The sequence below is a fragment of the Leuresthes tenuis genome, unplaced genomic scaffold (assembly GCF_036924035.1).
Source record: "Leuresthes tenuis unplaced genomic scaffold, fLeuTen1.0.hap1 SCAF_5, whole genome shotgun sequence".
NCBI lineage: Eukaryota > Metazoa > Chordata > Actinopteri > Atheriniformes > Atherinopsidae > Leuresthes > Leuresthes tenuis.
The window spans coordinates 34,751,112-34,769,744 of record NW_027325359.1 but is presented as its reverse complement, the minus strand read 5'-3'; the positions used below and the strand labels follow the sequence as shown (position 1 = coordinate 34,769,744).

Here is an 18,633-nt window from a genome sequence, read left to right as displayed (position 1 = left end):
GGGGGGATGGGTGGGAAGGTGGAAGTGGGTTTGGAAGAAACGTAGAGCTGGGTGTCATCTACATAACAGTGAAAAGGATTTTATGTTTGCGGAATATCAGTCCAAGCGGGAGGATGTAAATAATAGATAGGAGTGGGCCCAGGACAGAGCCCTGGGGAACACCAGAGGAGAGGGAGGATGGGTGGGAAGGTGGAAGTGGGTTTGGAAGAAACGTAGAGCTGGATGTCGTCCGCATAACAGTGGAAAAGGATTTTATGTTTGCGGAATATCAGTCCAAGCGGGAGGAGGTAAATAATAGATAGGAGAGGGCCCAGGACAGAGCCCTGGGGAACACCAGAGGAGAAGGGGGATGTGAATGATTTCAAATGGATGAACTGAGTACAGCCAGAGAGATATGAGTGAACCAGTCTAGGGGTGTGTCAGTTGTGCTAATTGAAACCAATCTGTCAGGAGGAGGAGTGTGAGATGGTATCGAAGGCCATGCTCAGGTCAAGAAGGATGAGGATGGATAATCGTCCGGAGTCAGCTGCCATTAGGAGGTCGTTTGTAATTTTAAGGAGGGCCGTTTCTGTGCTGTAGGGGGGGGCGAAAGCCGGATTGGAATTGGTCAGAGAGGTTATTGTTAGAGAGATGAGCCTGAACCTGTGATGCAACGCCTTTTCCAGTATTTTTCAGAGAAATGGCGGGTTGGAGATGTTGTTGCTGGGGTCTGAACCAGGTTTTTTTAATATTGGTGTCACTGCAGCAGATTTAAAAGATGGTGGGACAGAACCAGTGATCAGGGAGGAATGGATAACGGCCGTTATCAAAGGCAGCAGAGATGGAAGGGAGGCTATAACCAGGGAGGATGGCAGGGGGTCAAGTTGGCAGGTTGATGGTTTGGATTTCCGGATGACTTCTGAGAAATCGGCGGCAGACGGGAGTTGGAACCATGAGAGTTATTTTAGTTGAAGAAAGACATCAGGGAGTTTCATTGGAGTAAAAGTAAGGGGGGAAGGGGATCTGGGGGACGTGGTGAGCTGTTGAGCACTGAGAACAGAGCCCTGGTGTCACCAAGATACATCTATAAATAAACCGACAATAAGCAGAAATCTTCCATCTCAGGCATCAAAGTTCCATCTTTATTATTCACAATGTTATCGTTTCTTTAATAAAAACTCATTAACATAACAGCACTGAACACACAGCAGAGTGTCAGTTTTCCATCTTTAAACATGAAGGTTTGCAGCCTCATTTTAGCACATTTAACACATGTTCAGCCATTAAACTGCAATTACAGAAGAGTCGGAGAGAAAGGAGGAAAACATGAATAAAGGGAAACAATAGAACTGAAAATATAACAAAAACAACATGTATAAGCCTCTTATATTATACTTATTTAAATATCTTTACCCCTCCTTCATTTTCTGCTTTTCTATCCCTTTATTTCTTTTCTCGGCTGCCTTTATTATTTACAGCAAAGAAGGGTGAAAACATCTGGATTATGGGTATAAAATAAGGACAAATACATTAATAAATAAGGACAAATACAGGCATTCAAATAAAGAAATCAGTGCTGAAAATATGCAGAAAAAAGTGCATCAACACTTTTATCAGAAACCAAAATGTTTGACTGAGTGTATCTTTATTTATTCTTCTTAATCCTCAGCAGATTTATTCTTTACTCATTCCATGCAAACTGCATCAGGGAGCAAATAATTCACATTTCCTGCCTATTTTGTTCATTATTGGACAATAATCCTCCAACTTAGTCCAGAAAACAGCTGAGAGACGACATAAAACTGTCAGAAAAATGAATTCAGTGCTTTTAAATACCAAAATAAATACATAAATACTGTTTATGGGTGCCAGTTTACCTCTGAACGATCACGTTTATGTGAGCTTCTTCTGACTTTCTGCTGGCCGACAGTTTAGCAGAAACATTACAGAAAAGGTGGCTTTGACACGATGATGATAATCAAAGCCTTTCGTCAGGTTTCCGTTCACCACAGAACAAATTCAACCAAAAGAAGATGCACAAAAAGACTAAAAAATGACTAAATATCTCATCACAGAGAAGATTCTGTTAGGAAGTTAGTTGCAGTGTTGTTCTTGTGGAGTAATAATTCACAGATATTATGAAGTGTAGCAGAGTTGATCATGAAATGTAAGTTTCTGTAAATAATGCAGTCGGATCTGGCCCCAAACAAGCCTGAGAACCTGCTGCAGAGGCAGAAGAAAGGCTGGATTTTAGTGGATAACAGCCTGGAGAAGAGATTTGTGAATTTTTTCACCTTTTGTTCTGACACTTTCTTCTTTTTTTTCCCATCAATATGGTTGTAACGAGGCATATTTGGTTAATGTTCGTGTGGAAGTCAAGACGATGGGATGTGAGGCGTCACCTCAGGGAGGAGAAGTTCTTTCTTAACAACCAGAAATGTGAACAGAAATCAAACTTGTATTAAAACTGTGTGGTTTTCTTTCCTCCTGTTTCCACTCGGAGTAACACATGTCAGAACTTTAGCAGCTGCTGTGGAACAGGAACCGTTCCCCGAGAGGTTCAGTTTTCAGAGGAGTCCGTCTCCTCAGTGGAGCCGTCGCTCTCCACCTCCATCTTCCTCTTGTGGTGGATGTTCCTGCGGGGGGAGGCCCTCCTCTGCACCTCCTTCAGCCCCCCCACGGCGCTGCCGCTGCTGTTGCTGCTGGGGCTCACTGAGATCTGAGCGATCCTGGAGAGTGGCAGGGAGAAAGGTTTTCCGTTTCTACGGTTACGCATCATGACAGACCACAAAAAAACGCTTCAGAAATCACGTGTTTTGACTTCAAGGAGATGCAAAGACGGACAGAATGTCCACAGCTGCCTCTAGGGCGGCGACATTCTGGGTTAAATGAATAAAATGACATAAAAACAACCCAGAAGCCCCATTGGCTGAAGCCCACCTCACACTTCTGCAGCAGAACAATCAGAGCCCAGGTGCACAGGAAAGCTCCTGTGGACCTGTGTTTTCTTACAGTTTGTCCAGTTCTTGGTCCATCTCCGGGTCGATGAGCAGCTCTGCCTTACTGGGTAACGCTCCTGCATGATCGGGGAGCAAAGACGAGTTGCATGAGAGAAAAAGTGATCTTCACCTGCTGGCTGAAAGGTTTAGATCGAGTTTAGCGGGAGCAGCAGAGGGTGAACCCACCGATAGTTTCGTTAATGGTGTCGTGTTTAGCCAGACTCATGACGAAGCCGTAGTAAGACACTCTGTCAGCCTGCTCCAGGATCTCCCTCATGCACGACCGGGCGGGATGACTGCACAGAGAAGCAAGTAAAAGCTGCCTTTGGGATGAGGAGGAATGCATGGCATGAGGAGGTCTGAGCGGTTTACCTGTGCTTGAAGCGCTCACACAGAGCATCCACACACTGAGTTAACGTGGACGGCTCCACCCCGTCCTGCTGCGGCTCCTCTCTGTCGTTCTCCTCTGCAGCCACGGAGGGCAGCTGCTCGATGGAGCTGGACGTGGGTACGATGACGGTGTTGGGACTCTTCCCTGCCAACAGGTCCTGGTAGATCAGCAGAACACTGTCCAAGAACTCTGGGAACGACAGATGTGCCTGTTATGTTCACAGCTGTTCACTCGCTTCGTTGGTCAGTTCCTTATTTCAGTTTGTTACATAAAGAACTGTGAAAAGATCCTGATCAGCTTCATTTCTTTATCTATTTCCATGAAAACAGGAAACAGCTGCAGAGATTCACTGAAACATGAACATAAACCCAGAATCTGAGGCAGAAACAGAGTTTTTTATCAGTTCTCAGCAGCTTTAAAGTGAATATCTGGTCTGAGCTCCTTTATTCTCCAACACAGCCTGAACCCTCTGAGACCAGCTTTCTGTCATTTCTTTAAGGAGTCTTCAGGAATAGTTCTCCAGGCTTCTTGAAGGACATCCCAAAGCTCTTCTTTGGATGTGGGCTGCCTTTTGTTCCGTTCTCTGTCAGATGATCCCACACTGCTTCAATAATGTTGAGGTCCGGGCTCTGGGGAGGATTCATCCCTCCATAAGACCTGTTGCCACTGATTTTCAGTCCACTTCTTGTGTCATTTGGCACAGCTCAGCCTTTTCTCCCTGTTTCCCTTCCTTAAGAACGGCTTCTTGACAGCCACCCTTCCATGGAGCCCATTTCTGATGAGGCTTGGGCCAACAGTAGATGGATCAGCTGAAGGTCCAGATGCATCTCTCAGGTCCTGTCAGGTCACAGCTGGATTTTTTCCTCTTTCTTAAGGACATCACTTTCAGATCCTGTTCATCTGCTGTAGATAGTTTTTTAGGCCTGACACTTCTTCTTTTGTCCTCCACTTGTCCAGTTTCCTCAAATGTTTTAAGGACACACTGCACACCATGCTGAGATATGCCAAGTTTTCAGCTAATAGCTCTTTGGGAATCACCTTGTTGCTGCAGAAATGCTATTTTCTGTCTGTCAAACTGTGTTATCTTTGCTGTTTTTCATAGATGCAGCTAAAGAAATGGGAACAAATGATGTGTCTTTGTGACAGGCTGCTGGTAACAAAGAGCCTAAAGATCCAGTTTAAATGGCTTCTTTGCTAAGTTGTCTGTTCTGTGTCGACACAACACTGGTTCATCCCTTGAGTTAGGAGCCTTTTTCCTGCCTGAATGCTTCATAGCTCGGAGTTAAGTGGCTGAACAAAGAAAAAACACTGAAAATGCTCAGGTACAAGGACTGAAGATGAGGGAAAAAGCAGAAAATGTCCAAAGAAAAACTGAAAGAGCTTCAGAAAGCTGCAGAACTGATCAGGACACTTTGAAGGTTACAGGAAAAGTATATTTGCCCAGTTCGGTATCAGTTTCATTCTCTGTATCTACACTGGTTGGATGCTGTACCTTGGTAGTAGAACTGCAGCTGAAAGGCATAAATGAAGTCAGAGAACGACATCAGACAATCTGTGGCGTCGTCCATCAGAACAATTCTGCAGAATGAGAGAAACAAAGTAGTTCAACTTCAAACCGGTTAAGACCAGAGCAAACGTGTAGGAAACACTTTAATCCATCAGATCCAAGAACACATAATGTGAGTGCAATGTGCTTCATGTTTTATTGTGCAGCACTTTGTGGTTTGAAAGTGCTTCATAAATAAAGTGGAATGGTGCCAAACAACAGGTTCCAGTCAGAACCTGTCGAGATCCTTCAGGAATGAGTTGGTCACAGTGTCGGCTGTGAGTTTATGCTGCAGAATATGGGACAAATGGAAGACTAATGAGCAGCAGCAGCAGAGCCAATATCCGATATCAGCGAATGATAAGCTCTTGCAAAGGCTTCTGTCCCAACTGGGTCCCTCCGTTGGTCCCAGGATTGTCGTCTAGCAGCTCCTACACCACGCCTAAGACAATCCAAACTCTGTTCATGTGTCGTCCCACGATGGTGGAATGACCTACCGAGCGCTACCAGAACAGGGGCGTCCCTGTCTATCTTCAAGAAGCTCCTGAAAACCCAGCTCTTCAGAGAGCATCTCCTCTCCCAGCACTTACCTTGTACTTCCCTCCCCCCTCTATCTCTGCACTTTATCTTTCTGCTCTTCCTTCTATGCCTGCACCCTATCTCTACTCTGTCCCCTCTGACAGAGTCGGACTCCTGGGTTCCTTCTATGTAGCTTATTGTTAGCTTTATATATAGCTTATTGTTAGCTTTATATATAGCTTATTGTTAGCTTATTGTTAGCTTTTTGTAAAGCTGTTATATCTTCATTTGTTTTGGATAAAAGCTTCTGCTGAATACAGAAACAGAAACAGAAGCTGGAGCTGGTAACTGATGAGGAAGCGGCAGGAATACGCAGCCGTTCCCTGACCCAGCAACAGAAGCAGAAGTAATTAAATGTTCACATGAAACTTTTATTGCAGCTCCTCTGTGTTTCTGTGCTTATTCAGACAGAGGCTGAGCTGTGTTTCTGTGACAAAGCAGCACAACATCTACCAGCTGGAATAATGTGGCATTAACTCCATCATCCCGGCAGCTTCTGTGTTTTCTCTTCTCTGACTCGTGCCTGTGATGTGCTTTGCACTCCATTATTCTGAAATAATTCAAGTGTTCTTGAGAGTGTTTCCCACGGCTGACCTGGCTGAGCTCTGCACCACCTCCAGTGGGAAGTCTGGACAGAGCAGCTGCAGCAGAGACCTGTACTCCAACACGGACAGCAAGTCTGCAACAGAACAGAAGGCACAGCTCACTTCAGCTGCATGCAGCGGCGTGGCAACCATCACACGGACAGCACCTCAGAGCTGCTCCTGCTTAACAAGGCTTCCTGATGTCAAACAGAGTGATAAACAGACGTGAGCCTTATCATGGAAACTCAGTTCTACACAGAGACACGAGTATTTGTGTCCTGATGACGTTTGCATCTGTTTCAGCTGAAAACTATACAAAAGATCATTAAAAACAACAGCTAAAAGCAAGGAAAACAGTGCAGAAAATGCATTTAAAAAGCAAACATGAAGCAAAAGCAACAGCAGACAAATATAAAAACAACAGCTTCAGATTATCCTACAATATCAGGTTCACCTGGAAGCTGCAGTAAATAGTGATGTTTTAAGGCCTGATTTAAATGAGTCGACAGTTTCAGCCGACCTCAGGTATTCTGGACGTTTGTTCCACAGCCGGGAAGCACAGAAACTAAGTTTGATCCTGGGCACACTGAGTAAACCTGCTCCAGATGATCTGAGGGTTCTGGGTGCTTCATAACGTACAAGTAAATCAGAGATGAATTTAGGCCCCAGACCGCTGCAAACTGAAGCTGAAAACATTTGAAAATTAAATGATTAGCAGACTGATTTGAATATTAATGAACAGTTCATTTGTTGTCCATGGAGAATGGTTCCACCTCTTCTTGTGTTATGTCATCATACACTTTCTAACTTTGGATTCTGAACTGTTGGTTAGACCGTGAGACAATGAATCAGATGTTTTCAGTGTGTAAAATTTTACATTTTTCTCAGATTTCTGACTGTTCAGAGTCAACATTTGTAGCCGCTCTCACCTCCACTCTTGCCAACTTGTCTGAAGCACCTCCAGAAGACTCTGATGAAGGATGCTCTGTTATGAGGAGTGGCCCTGATGTAGTTAAACTCCCTGAAGAGGACGTGGTTGCTGTTCTTCACGCTGCTGAAACTGAACAAACGCATTCAGTAACCGGCTGTTACCCACAAACCTTCATACTGAGCATCTCTGATATTTGTCCTGTTGAGGTTTTAAAGCTAAAGTCCCACTCATTTTCTGCTGTCTGCAGGTCTTAGTATGTTTGTACCCTCTTCTGATGTCTTGTTATAACTGTACATATAATTTTTTTTACAGGATCATCTGTTTTAAAGTTAAGCGTTTTTACTCTTTAAAGCGCTCTATTCATACATTTACTATCATCATTATTATTATCATCGCTCTTTCAGGCCGGCAGGACCTGGTCCGGTCTGGTGCTCCGGGTCTGGGCCGCTGAAGCGAACCGTGGGACTGAATGTGAGACCTACTATTCGGCGAAGTAGCGGATCAGGCCGAACTGGGTGTATTCGTCTTTGTGCTCCAGCAGCTGGGTCACAGCATCACTCAGGTAGAACAGCACATGACTGTCCGCTGGAAGACACACATACAGGCTCAGATGAACAGAACCGGACCGGGTGAGAAGTGAGCCGCGGCTGCTAACTCAGAACCTACCGAGGTACTGCTCGGCGGGCACGGCGGGACTCAGACGGTTCATTCTGCTCCTCCGCTCCGGAAAAACCGCTCAGATGATGACGAACAGGCGCGATGTGCGCGGTGTAATGACCTGTTTTAACTATTTACTATTTTAATTCTCAAATGTGTGGATTTCATTGGCTGACATGTTAGCTAACGGTCCTGACCGGGAGGGCTTCCATGGAAACAGCCGGATGTTGTGAGTTACATTAATTAAAGTCCCCCGAACAGCGCTGATAACAGAGGTTCCTGATTTGTTTTTATAATAATAATGTTTATGTTTCTGTTTCTGTATTTATCAGACACTTTTATCCAAAGCGACTTACAAATGAAGATATAACTAGCTATATAAAAAGCTAACAATAAACTACATAGAATAAATATTAGAATAATAATAATAGTAAATAAATTATAAGAAAATGAATTATAAGAAAATAAATAGTAAGAAAATAATCATTTGAAGAAGAAATTACTATTATTACTGTATTTTTTGCTCCAGTTAAAGGTAAAAATATCTGTAATTACATTTATCTAAGAATCGATCAATAATACTGGCAGAGACTTAAGTCTTGTTGGTGATATTTTCTTGCTTGGACTAAAAATATTCAGATATGTTGTTTGATATAAATGGATAGACATATAAGGTGACCGTTCTTCAACTGAAAGGTTGCTGGATTGATTGGATTAAAGTGATACTGAACCCCACATTGTCTCCTTCTAAACTGCTTTGGATAAACGACGGTGGCAGGTCACTTGGGTCAGGGGTAGAAAAAACAGACATGGGATTAGTACTTCAGGACGGGGTAATGTTTACTCCAAATATGGCCTTTTTAACCAAGCGGGGGCATGTAAATATTTTCCAGTCCCAGTGTCGATTCAAAGGCAGAATTCTGTAAATACAGAATGCTCTATCCAAGAGACATTTTTCAGTTTAACACATTAACTATGCGACAGACATGTCATCGTAGTAAAAAGAAGAAAAAGCCAAGATAGTATCTTCCAGAATTCATATACAAAGCAATAAATTTCCCTGAATCGCTGTGTATAGTGACAATAAAGGCATATTATCTCAAAAATCCACGATTTACTGACTACGGCTGGCAACATGCTGTCATACAAGCTTTTGAAACACAGCATGGCTTCCTCTGGTGATAATTTTTGAAAGACAGCTTGTATATTCCCATTTTTCAATTCAGTTGTTCCATGTGTGGAACTTCGAAAGCCGTCTGAGCAAGAAAAATCCTGCACTTTTTTTTTGGATTATTGAATGAAACATGAATAATTTTGACACAAAATAGAATCCCATTAAAATACTAAATGTACATGTAATCATATGAGCTAGAAGTTAATTAGTCATATGTTGTTAAAGCAAAATATTTTGTGTCACAATCGTTTTACTTTTTATGTTTTTGTAGTTTTAGTGAAAACCAGGTCCGAATTCTCACTGAGTAACATAATGACTAAAAGAAGAGCTTATCATGAGCTAAATTGATCACTAAAAGTATATGTTAAAGGGGAACAGAGGGATTTCTACACAGGCACTCTACTGGGACCACTTCATCCACACGCCCCCCTGCAGCACAGTTTATTCACTCCGTGCTCTGTGACAGTCGGCTAACTTCACAGAGTTTGCTGCTGATAGTTTTGTGCAACATGGCAGGATATTTATCAGATTTTGACAATGTGAACGACGACTTTGAGTAAGATGGACGTTCTTACCGGAGTGAATGAGCTGTGCTGCAGGGGGGCGTGTGGATGAAGTGGTCCCAGTAGAGTGCCTGTGTAGAATTAGCTCCATTAGCTCTCCTATAGCTGCAAGTAGCCACATAACAGCAGCTATGAGCTAACAGCAGCTATGAGCTAACAGAGCTATAGCACACGTTCATTCATTCATTCTTCTTAAAGTATTGGTGAAATAAAGACAGATAATGCCTTATTTAGAGGCTGCATCGTCTAAGCCCCGTTCACTCCGTTATATGTATCTCCAGTTATCTAAATATCTTCACATTTCTGGCCGACTTTCACCAAACTGTTCTCGGTGAGCAGATGAACGTATTTAATGCCAGAAATAAGGTCTAGGTTTAAAAATACCGGCGTTCCCCTTTAAGTGCACAATATGCTGTGTGTTTGTCAGTATCAGATGTGCTGATCTTGGTCAATTAAAAGAAATCAAAACTTAATGACTGGATTTTTTGTCAAGTTCACATAAAACATTTTCACGCCTCTTAGATGAAATTATGATTCCAGGATCTTCAGATCCTTTGCACTCATACAGCTGCATATTGTCTCTCTCCTGCCTCCAGGTTATCACTGTGGTCCTGAATAGGCACATGCTGGACCTCCCCATCTGATCCAGACCAATTTAATTACTTTTCCAACATCCAAAGTTCAGTTTTTTCTTTTCAAGAGTCAAGTCTCTGCAGAGTTTTGATCCATGCAGAGATTTTATTTTAGTCTGAGCATAACTGAAACAGCTGTTTTCAGAAACACTTCAGTTTGTTGTTCAGTGCAGACTGATTTCTGATTTTAACCTGATCTCATGCACTGCATCAAGAGAAAATATACGAAATTATATGTATATATGTATAAATAAATTACATGTAAATGTAATTTATTTATACAGCCCTTTACAACAATCCATTTCGGTGTAACCAAAGTTTGTCTACAGCAGATAATAAATAAAGAAAAGAATAAGTACAAAACAATAAAATACAGCAAAATTTAATAAGATAATATAAAAGTGTCACCATACTACTGGGTATTAAAAGCCATCTGAAATAAGTTTTTAGCCCTGATTTAAAGAGGTCAGAGGTCAGAAATAAGGCACATCTCGGGGGGGAGCTTATTCCAGAGCCTGGGGGCAGCAACAGAAAAGGCTCGGTCACCCCAGGGCTTGTATTTGGACCTGAACACTTCCAGAAAAAGTTGATTTGTTGACCTCAGAGCTCTGCCAGGGTTACGGACAGTTAAAAGCTCAGATAAATAATATGGGGTGAGGCCGTTAAGAGCTTTAAAAACAAACATTAAAAGTTTAAAATCAATTCTATGAAGGACAGGAAGCCAATGAAGGGAGTTAAGAACAGGAGTGATATGCATACGTCTGTTAGTGTTGGTTAAAAGACGGGCAGTAGCAGCATTTTGCACCAGTTGAAGGCGACTGAGAGAAGTCTGGGAGACGCCGACATAAAGAGCATCGCAGTAGTCTGACCTTGAACTTATTAGGGCATGGACGGCTTTCTGAAGGTCGTGACGGCTTAAAAACATTGTAACTTCGGCCAGGAGATGCAACTGGAAAAAACTAGTCCCGACAACATTGTTAATTTGTTTGTCAAACTTCAGATGACTGTCAAAGGTCAAAGGTCACTCCCAGATTTCTGACGGTTCAACTGAGCTTTGAAGGTGCTAAAGTCAGCCGTCACAGTATCCCCAAACACAATACATTCAGTTTTGTCATCATTTAAATGTAGAAAATATTGGGCCAACCATTGCTTAAGGTCAGCAACATTGTGCACTGTTACTATTTGTTACATGTACTACAGAACTGCACAAAAGTCTTGTTACAGCTCTTATTTCTTTATATTTTCCTTCCAAGCAGCCAGACTTTCCTGTAATCTTTTAAATTGGTCTTGAGCAATATTTCTCAGGCTTTCTGAAGGCATTTTCAAGTTTTTCTTTGGACATTGGCTGCTTTTTCACTCATTTTCAGTCCAGTCCTTCTACCTCGTTTTCAGAGGAATGTATTTTTGCAGCCATTCAAAAACTAGGGTGTGTAAAGGCGATGTCTGAAAGCAGCCAATAACAGATAGATCAACCAAAGCAAACGGGAGGACTTCGTTGAAGAGGATCCAGTCAGATCTCTTCTAAGTATGTGCAATAATATTAACGTCCAATCAGCAAAGGTATTTTACAAATTGAGGGCGGACCCTAGTTCAAATCTAACCAATCAATGCGCTTGTCTGGTGACAAACAAGGAAGCCCATCAGAATCATCGCAAATGAGTGAAACATGAGTCTCTGCGATTTAAATAGACTAAAGTGAGGCGTTTGCAGTTTTTTTCTGACTGTGTGTGATTTATCAGGCAATCAGAATTTATCTATAAGCTTGATGTAGTCGGGGTGGTGCCCCTGGTCTCCGCCCTCCTCTGTCTCTCCGCCCTTGGAGTCATTTAAAAAGATGCTAGAAGTTAGCCGTATTTAGCAGAGACAATACCGGAAAACATTAAAAAATAAGAGCCCAACACTCCCAAAATACGCAAACGCTCATTTGAATATCTAAAAATGTTTTTCTTGGGGTAATCTATTCTTGTTTATCCTAATCCCTGATATACATATGAATAAATGTGTTCTTCTCGATGAGTTGGGAGACGGCGAATTTCACCGTTTTATTTTGTACCGGAAGCCGCGCGCCCCGTTCGTGGTAACGGCAGCGCCTGTATAAAGCTCGACCGGTCTGCGCTGTGGTGATCTCATTATCACTCTCATCTCTTTAGGCTGCGAGCATCTTATTGTCTTCCAGAGACGCAGACAGGTATCTAACTGGTGCAAATTACTGTCTCAATTTGGTGAAAGCTCGTGTCGAACCCAGAAACGACACAATGGGTCTGTGTGTTTGAGCGGCTGTCGGGGAGAACTGCGTTGTTGGGCCTGGATGTGTTGGCGCGGATGAACGGTTAGCCCGTACCTTGTCTAGCTAACGGCGGTGACATCCAGCCGCGGGGTGACGTTATGAACATTTGCTCTACACATTGTGCTTTTAACCACACAGTGGTGACAAGCTACATATTTAAGTCAATAATAGCTGCCTGTGTTGGAGCTGTGGCGTTTTTTTAACGGAGTACGTGGGCTAACGTAGCAAAAGGTTGTTGCTAAGGTAGCTAGTTAATGGCGCTCGTCTTAGACAGCTAGTTATAATGCAGACCACTCCCGATTTGAGCCATCTGAGGATGGTGTAGATGTCAACAAGTGACAAGGATAAATGGAGGAATGGTTGCTAATTATTACGGCCTGGCTGTATTTTACGGTGCAGTCTAGTTGCTGGGTGCACGACGGTTAGCTTTGCGTGGAGTGTGCACAATTTTGAATAATTACTACACATTATGTGATGCTGAAGCCCTGGTTTGTTTCAGTTTTAGGTTAAATAATTCAGATAAGTTTCTGTCTGTTTGCAGCTGCCTTTCCGTGCACTTATACTTGACATACTGGTGGAGCTATGTCCTATGTGTGCTACGATTTAATAGCTGGTCTATGAGCTGGTTTATGATTCAAAAGTCGCCATCTGTGTGTTGTTGTTATGCGACTGGCTTCTACCAAAGGTCCAAAACGGGTTATTTTACCAACCACTATGTCAAAAAGATGACCAACCGTAACACAGATGGCCAACAACAAGTTATGAATTAATGATTGACTGAAAATATTAGATTTCCATGTGGTTTTCCAACCCTACATGTAACAGTTACTGTCTTAAGAAGTGCTTGGATCCTTTAAGTTAAAGCAGTAATACCATAATTTAAGTGTTTCATTTTAAGTAGGTAAAAATTCTCTTAGAATTTCACTCAAGAAAAAGTAGGTCAACAAAAGTAAAGTTAAAAATACATTTCAGACTCAAACCTTATATTGTTGGGTTATAATTGATTCGTAATGCATCAGCAGCTCGAGTTAATGATATAATGCTGGTTGGCTCCATTTTCTTTCTTTTTTCATTCTGATTAGCAAAATCTGAAAATGAAATGGTTGCTAAAGCTTCTAAATAAATGTAATGAAACATAAAATACTCCACAGGTAAAGAGGAGCAAAAGTAGGAGGTATTATTAAAACAACACTGAAGCATTTTGCTTTGTTTTTTTAAGATGAAATCATGTTTCAGATCTGTATTTTGTGTTATTGGATTATAGTGGATTTATTGATGTGTTGGCAGCTGCCCTTCTTAAACTGTTGGGTTTCTTATCTCTGGAAACGATTAATGAGGCGACACAAGGACAAACTTTGCAGCTTTTGCCTCATTAGAGATGCTTATTTGAGAGAAACGGGAGGTTTCTGGAGAGGAGACCCAAATAAGAAACTTATTTTTATTTTAAAAAATCCCCCCAAAAACGTGTGCCAATATTTGTAATCGACTTTCAGAAAAAAACAACCTAAAGTCGCTTATGATGAGCGGAGCTGGCAGCTGAGCATGGAAGAAACAGCTTGAGCTAACTGTCACATGACCAGATCAGGGCCACTTTTGGATTATTCGATCAACTTATGGTAAATGAATATTCGGTGTCTGGAGGAGGGAGAAGGGTGGGCGGTTGGGGCAGATGAACGTTGGCTTGAAAGGATGTTGTGTTAAAAGTGGAGGGATTTGGTATTCTGTGGCTGTTGCACTGTGTTTTGTTCCCAGACACATCCCAGAATGTTCTGCCAGTGCGAGTGGAGGAATGTGGGTGGGAGGGGGGCCATCTCCAAGGAAGAGTACCCTCTCTTTCATTTAAGCAGATGCTTTTGCACAGGCCCGGTCCCGTTAGCGCTCCTGCTTGTAAAGGTCAAATAGAGTTAGCCGTTTGCAGAGTTCAGGAGTTAAAGTTTAAACACTTTTGGTGCAGATGTTTAAAATGCTGTTTCGTTTCAGACTCTAAGCTGACGGCATCTTTCAGCCTGTTTACTGGACTCCATCAATGTGAAACGCAAACCCACAGCTCAGCTTTTAATGTACATTAGAGCGTCTCATGCTTTCAAGCTGAAGTTGGTGTGTAAAGAAATGACTTTACAGTCTGAAATCTGGGCTGAGATGCACTCACAGGCTGAGGTTTTCACTGTAGGACGGTCGGTGTTACTCTGCAGTCCAAGCGTTGCTCTACGGCTCATCTGTCCGCACCTGAAATGTTCTTAAAAACATGTTTATATCGTAGAGCTTCCTGGATTCAGCATGGATGTGTTTAAAGGCCTCTTTATACGAGATAAATGTAAAATTCAGCATGGATTTGTTTAAAGGCCTCTTTATACGGGATAAATGTAAAATTCAGCATGGATTTGTTTAAAGGCCTCTTTATACGAGATAAATGTAAACGTTTACTCTCAAAGGCACTTTCAGTTTTATTATAACCCAGTATTCTTTGTTAGTGATGTAATGTGGGCTCTATACCTATAATTATGATATAGATCATCATTTGTTGGCATAACCATTATGGCTGCATAATCACTTTAATTTAACTGTTTAAAAACAGATAAGTCACATTTCCTCATTGTTTTTCTCTAATTTCTAATAAATGGATGTTATTCGTTGTCTTACTTTTAGGTTTATTATAACAGTATTTGTATGATTATAGTAAAACAGATTATTTTATGTCATAATCTGGTTTTTGCTTCGTTTTACGGCTGAAAATGCACATCAGCAACCTGATCATATATTTCCAGCTTTGGGATTCTTTCACCCGGCTTTCACTGATATTTTCTGCTCCTGTTGCCCTTCAAATTCCTTTATTTCACAACTGTTTGTGGGTTTAGTTTGACCCTTATTTACACTGGACACCCCAAAGTGGGAGCCGGTTCTGTGAGAGGAGTTGACCTCCTGATAATAAGGAATTAAAGTGGCTCAGCCTGGAAGTAACAAACTGGTGGATGATTTATGCAGCTTCAGTTTCACGGCATCACTGAGCTGTTCGGACCAGTTTGGCTCTGTTTTGATGGATCATTTGTCCAGTTTTTGGAAAAAAAACAGCTTTTACCAACAAAGCTTTAAACTTCCAGTGTTTCCACAGGAAATGCATAAAGTATGACTGTATTTTCCTGATGTTTCTGTTGTTTTCCAGCTGAGTACGTTTGGGGAAGCCCAGCCCCCGACCAGACACGATGGGGGACGATAGCGAGTGGATGAAGCTTCCCATCGACCAGAAATGTGAACATAAGGTGAGCAGTTGGCTGATATTTGTTCTCAGTTCAGACTCGTATCTTTTATTGCACATTTGCTGCAGGCAGTTTGACTTTAATGTGAACTGTTCTGACGTGTAATCCGGCCTCTGGTCTCGCTGTGCAGCACAGAGCAAACATTCACGTTCGAGTTCTGCAGGTTGTGGCGTCTGTCTTCTTTCTTGCTTCTGATTGGAAGCCTGCAGTGATGTCATAGACGGCCAGCTTTTGGTATATCTGCACTTGGGCCTAATAAAACCATTTATTCTAAGTCAATATTTGCTTCTGTCTATTAAAACAGCTGAGCTATAGAAGAAGTGTGTTTGCTGAAGCCCAGACAGGCTTCAGCTGCAGTCATCAGGGATTCAAACTAGCGTTTCTGTCAGATTAGCTCCCCTCAGACCTGCTTACTGTGTTAGTTTGGTCTTTAAAAGGCTTAACATTCAGGATTACACTGATATTGCTTTAGGAGAGCCCTTTAATCCATGACATCCGTGTAAATGCGTACAACAGAAGACAACATGACACGATTTGTTGGTCGATTGTGGTGCTTTGTTTGCTCTCAAAAGCTTCCAGCTTCAGGTCTCTTTTAATCAGGTTTCCATTATTCAGTTTCTATCAAATATTAAACAAAAAGCTGCTGATTTAAACATCATTCATGTGAAGAAATGTTTTTCTCCTTGAGGTTTATTTCCTGTTAGAGCAGCCACTTCTTTTGGATTGGTGCTGCTAAAGCTTGGTGCTACATCTCTTCCACCGCCCTCTGCAGACGGCACGCAGCCGTGGGTCATATCTGTGGCTCTGCTAGTGAGGGAAAAGCTGGCTGCTGGAGCTGAAATTCAGCTGCAACAAGCCCAGCTCTCATGAAGGCTCTCCTTTCAGCAGTAATTATTTTTATTTTAGAGGAGACGTCGGTACTTTTGCACGTTCAGCTTTAGCTTCAGTGTGAGAAACGCCATCATATTGAGGAGGGTTGCATCATTTTATTTAATTTCCTTTGAAAACTGCTGGCAGATTAAGTCTCCCAGCAGTATTATTTCCTCCTTCCTGGGCTTGTGAGTTAATTTTAGACTCTGCAGCAGAATCATTGTTGAAGTGGAACCTGAACACGGGCTGAACCTGATTTCCTGCCTCGCCCCTGTTTAACCTCACAGTTCTGTGCTTTTGTATCCCAACCAAAGGCCTTTTTGGTCTGGACGTCATCAGCTTTGTGATGTTTAATGTGGGTGGAAACGTTGTTCTAGTCCGACTGACTGACCTTCTAATGAGCCTGGAGGAAAGCTGCAGTTTGCTTTTAGGGCTCTAAAACTGGGGAAAAAGATGACATGCAGTTACTAACAGGCTATTGTAGATTTAGGTCACATTGCATGTCAGTTTTTCAGATCTCCACCGTCCCACAGAAGCTTGACTGTCTTTAATTCTGTCTGCCTCCTCTTGTCTTGTTCAGGTGTGGAAAGCCAGACTGAATGGTTATGAAGAAGCTGTGAAACTGTTCCAGAGGATAGAAGATGAGAAGAGTCCAGAGTGGGGGAAATACCTGGGACTGATAAAGAAGTTTGTCACTGACTCGAATGCCGTGGCGCAGCTTAAAGGCCTGGAGGCTGCTCTGGCCTTCGTCGAGAATGCCCACGTGGCTGGCAAGTAAGTTATGGTGGGAGCTTAATCTTCACGTTTCTAGATTAATCTGGATTTGGAAGAGATTCCTTCTTGGGTTGGAGGTTTTGAGCCCGGGTTGGTGACTTGTTGCTTGAGCTCAGAGGTCATTTTGTGGACTGTTACTGAGCTTCACCTTCCATCCTGAGTTCTTCTTCCCAGAGGATTTAAACCCAGATCTTCTTGGGACACTGAAACTCCGGCGGTTCCTTTAAACCATCTAAAACCTCTGTTTTGACAGGAAAAGAACCCCTCATGCCTTTCAGATTTCTCAGGCTGTGGCGCCATGTCTTCTTCCTCAGTTAGTGAACAGGGACGAGTGAAAGCATGTGGCCCCGCCCACATCTCCACCAGCCTGCAGCTGAGCAGTGCTCATAGGGTAATATGGTTGAGTTTTCAGTAAAGCTCCGATATAAATAGAATAATGGATGAATAAATCAGCCATAATGCTGAATGGCAGAGAGATTCTCAAGAAAGTAAAAGTTCTACAAGGTAAAAGGATAATGAAATGGATTCACTTGGCCTGTTTCCAGGCCAGAACACAGCACCAGCAGAGCTGAGCGAGGAGCTGCTGCACCCCATGAGCTGACTGGAAAGTCACTTTCTATGGAAGCTGCTGGCTCCAAAGCCGGGAAGCAGGCCTGAGAGCATAATGGACCGTCGGCTGGCCTGTAAACCAACCAGAGGCTCATTCTTTGAGCTCTGGGCTGCAGGAGCTTGTGCCTTCTGCCATTAGCTTCCAGGAACTGTCGAACAAGCTCCTCGCCGGCTCCTCACAGCACATTTCTATTAGTTCTGGTTGATCCAAACATTCGGGCTGTCTGACCTCCGACTTTTGTTGGTGCTTACAGATTCAAAGCAGAAATCATTCTTCTTCTTGTGTCTAAGTGCTGGCAGCAAATGGGGTTTGAAACATCACCCGTTTCCCTGTTTTCTGTCCAATCCTGTATTTTCAATGGCACCAATAACCTCAGAATAAACCATTTTGATACAAGTCCAGCTGTGATCTGCTGCTCTGGGGTTTCGTGTGCTTGAGCAACACCGCCCTGCTGCACGGGGCGACTCTGTGGCTGCACGGGGCGACTCTGTGGCTGCACGGGGCGACTCTGTGGCTGCACGGGGCGACTCTGTGGCTGCACGGGGCGACTCTGTGGCTGCACGGGGCGACTCTGTGGCTGCACGGGGCGACTCTGTGGCTGCACGGGGCGACTCTGTGGCTGCACGGGGCGACTCTGTGGCTGCACGGGGCGACTCTGTGGCTGCACGGGGCGACTCTGTGGCTGCACGGGGCGACTCTGTGGCTGCACGGGGCGACTCTGTGGCTGCACGGGGCGACTCTGTGGCTGCACGGGGCGACTCTGTGGCTGCACGGGGCGACTCTGTGGCTGCACGGGGCGACTC

At 43.2% G+C, this 18,633-nt stretch overlaps 2 protein-coding genes across 5 annotated transcripts in view; one reads left to right on the top strand and one right to left on the bottom strand.

Moving 5' to 3' along the window:
* Positions 1-1,101: 1,101 nt before the first annotated feature.
* Positions 1,102-7,891, bottom strand: cstpp1 (centriolar satellite-associated tubulin polyglutamylase complex regulator 1). Its single transcript, XM_072386718.1, has 9 exons — positions 7,676-7,891; positions 7,492-7,594; positions 7,008-7,138; positions 6,089-6,173; positions 4,862-4,947; positions 3,351-3,558; positions 3,165-3,274; positions 2,992-3,055; positions 1,102-2,708 (listed from the first exon to the last, which is right to left on the bottom strand). The coding sequence occupies exons 1-9, from the start codon at positions 7,716-7,718 to the stop codon at positions 2,540-2,542; spliced, it is 999 nt and encodes a 332-aa protein (XP_072242819.1). The 5' UTR covers positions 7,719-7,891; the 3' UTR covers positions 1,102-2,539.
* Positions 7,892-12,128: 4,237 nt separating this feature from the next.
* ckap5 (cytoskeleton associated protein 5) overlaps positions 12,129-18,633 on the top strand; it is a 30,295-nt gene continuing 23,790 nt past the window's right edge. For all 4 annotated transcript variants that reach the window (XM_072386723.1, XM_072386722.1, XM_072386721.1 and 1 more), the window contains exons 1-3: positions 12,129-12,223; positions 15,483-15,579; positions 17,027-17,220. In XM_072386723.1, coding sequence (XP_072242824.1) covers positions 15,523-15,579; positions 17,027-17,220 — 251 coding nt within the window. In that variant the 5' untranslated portion in view covers positions 12,129-12,223; positions 15,483-15,522. The remainder of the gene's footprint in view (positions 12,224-15,482; positions 15,580-17,026; positions 17,221-18,633) is intronic.